Below are 3,228 nucleotides of genomic sequence, written 5' to 3' on the forward strand. Positions count from 1 at the left end.
TATATAATAATAATATATATATATATATATATATATATATATATATATATATATATATATATATATATATATATATATATATATATATATATATATATACATACACATGGCCGCACCTATAATAATAAAAAATACCGTTACAACTCATACTGCAACAGAGTTATCGGCACACAGCATCTCATATCGCAATAAAGAAACCCAGTCAAGGATGTCCGTGCACCCCACACCATAATCGAAGACAGACAAAGATACAGATACACCCTACCGCAATAGGTGACAGGAGCATATCTCGCATCCTCTCGCCCAGAGATCGATCTTCCACGGTTAGTCCACTTTTGGTGCCCATGGTTGTATACACAGCGCTCGCCTTGCGCTCAGCCTTCGCCTCCTCTGTGAACAAGTACACACGCACATCAATACACTACATATGACAGTCCTGAGCCGATGGCCTATGAGGGTAGGCTACCTCACGCAATGGTTTTGTTTATATGTACGACGATGTCGGTCTCGACAGGAAGTATAGCAAGTACGGGTGTGTGTTTGTGGTATGCACCAACGCACAAGCCATCGATGAGATGTCCATACTGCGGGTAGGCGCATCGTAGGTAACCCAACGTTGTGAATGGACGTGCAAAAGGCTCGCATCACCTGACTATTCAATCAGTGGGATGGGTTTATATATATATATATATATATATATATATATATATATATATATATATATATATATATATAATACATACATACATACATACTTACTTACTACACACACACAAACACACACACACACACACATACATACACACATACATACATACATACATACATACATACATACATATATATATATATATATATAGGTAAACGCATGTGCACACCCAGCACAGCCACACGTGTACACCGTCCATGGGAGTGAGCTACAACTTACCAATATACCGTGTCTGTGTTTCTCGCGCGGTCGCTTCTATGAGAAGACAGTACACGCTTTTGATCACACTGTTCTCGGGTTTCTGTGGGGACGGGTGGATGGGACTATGGTGTCAGTCACTCACATCTCAACAAATGTATCGACAGAAATAATACACTACGGCAGTTTATTGGATTTGCTGGTACGATACCGAGCCTACGAATCATGCTGACTGAGCGTATACATACAAACGAGTGCGCATGCACATGTGGATTTCCCATATTTGGAACCTCGAATACTGTCCGTTCGCTCAGGCATGCATAGGCATACTTGCACGCCACATACATACACTTTAAAGATACATACATACACTCGGCCAACACCACACTCACATGCACTCAAAATATTCTATTGAGATCATCGTCATATTTATGTGTGTCAGCACGGCGCGCGAGTCTCGATAGAGAGAGAGAGGGAGAGCGAGCACTCGGCGTCACTATTGAGTGCCGGACTGCTGGCCCATTGGGTGGTGGCTTTGCGCAGAAAAAGACTCTAAGTCCTCACTGAGGTCAACACCATCACAACAAAGTTGCTATTGAGGGCATCTCGTGGAAGCAGACAGTGGGGTCTATATTAATGTATCGCCTAGAACAAACACATACATGAAGATAATATACATACATATATATATGTATATATATATATATATATATATATGACAAACACATACATTAAGATATTCAAATATATTTATATATATATATACTGCTCGGAAACCCAACCCCAGCCACACACCGCCAGTGTAGTCCGGTTGAGCTCGTCGTCCTCGAACCCAAAGTTCTGGACTGCGGCCAAAACTTCTGGGTCAGGTGCATCAATGGGGAGATCGCGTGGGATGGAGAAGTCGGGCACACGAGCCACGCCCCCTTTGGTTAGCCATACCGAACTAAGGACATCGTGCATGCGGATGCGATCACCGCAGTTGACTGTGAGCATGCCCTGTATCAATTCGTGGGCCTCTAGTTGTGTGTGGTGAGGGGTGGTACAGTGTTAGTGTGAGTGTGTGTGGTGAGGGGTGGCACAGTAATACTGTGTGTGTGTGTGGTGATGTATGTGGCATGCCTGACACCGTCTTAGTGTGTGTATGGTCAGATGTGTGGTGAGGGGTGTGGTACAGTGTTAGTGTTCGTAAGTGTGGTGATTGTGTAGACAACAAACAGAAGTATGTGTTTGTTCGGGGGTTTCTGCTGGGCACAGTCGTCGTATATGTATGGCTAGGTGAGCATGCTTGTCCCAGTCTGATTACGTGTATTGTATGATAAGTATACATTCCACTAATTCACTATACACATGGAAGCACACGGGAGACGACTCGATATAGACATAACAGAAGTTTGGTGAGATGTGTATCGAGGTATATACACCCAGTTTGATGTGCAAAAGAGATTGCGTGGGTGTATGTGTGTATCCTAGCAACAGCCTTCCCGTAGCAGCACAACGACATTAAAGTAGTCAGGAGCAGGAGCAAGTAAGTGGTCTCTGCTTGGTCGGCGAGACATGGAACACCATCACAAGCCGGGAAGGAGACATACGCGAGTGTAGAGTGGCATGCTTGTACACAGACGTACACACATGTGTGTGATATGCTGGTCGGCGAGACATGGAACACAATCACAAGCCGGGAAGGAGACATACGCGAGTGTAGAGTGGCATGCTTGTACACAGACGTGCACACATGTGTGTGATATGCGTGCGTTTATGAATATATGTTATGCGAATACCTTTCTTGCGGACTACCGACACCGTGTGTAGTGGTATCTGCGATTTATGTCTGGTGTATAGTGGTTCGGTTCACCAGTCACGGAAGCACTCCCAGACCACCAGGGTGTATGTACATGGCAACGTACAACATACACGTGGTCACGTATAAACATATACGCATAAAAAAGTACAAACAGCCATCAACACAACCTATGTACAGGTACTGGTATGCAGAGATAGCCTCACCTTTTGACACGTGGTCGGGAAAGCACACTTTGCCCTTCATGATCTTGTCCATGAGCTGCTCCATGGTCTGAGCCTGGAACGGCAATGCCCCTGTGAGGCAGTTGTATAGGGTCACTCCCAAAGACCAGATATCTACCTACACAAGCAGTAGAAAGCGTATAAATTAGTTAACGAGCCGCGTTCATATTTGTTTATATTTAGTATACACAAATCGTGCACAAATATATGAATATATATGAATATATATATATATATACATATACCTATATATATATATATATATATGTATATGTATGTATTATATATATAATATA

General features: G+C 43.1%; 1 protein-coding gene across 1 annotated transcript; it reads right to left on the reverse strand.

Annotated features, from left to right (window-relative positions):
- Window positions 1-265: 265 nt before the first annotated feature.
- Window positions 266-3,051, reverse strand: SARC_13712 (hypothetical protein; the record flags this gene model as incomplete). Its single annotated transcript, XM_014292158.1, has 4 exons — window positions 2,915-3,051; window positions 1,703-1,926; window positions 929-1,010; window positions 266-390 (listed from the first exon to the last, which is right to left on the reverse strand). Coding segments are annotated over exons 1-4 (495 nt in total), but the record flags the coding sequence as incomplete, so codon positions are not given.
- Window positions 3,052-3,228: the final 177 nt, after the last annotated feature.

The sequence above is a fragment of the Sphaeroforma arctica genome, assembly GCF_001186125.1.
Source record: "Sphaeroforma arctica JP610 unplaced genomic scaffold supercont1.3631, whole genome shotgun sequence".
In the NCBI taxonomy this organism is placed as follows: domain Eukaryota; class Ichthyosporea; order Ichthyophonida; genus Sphaeroforma; species Sphaeroforma arctica.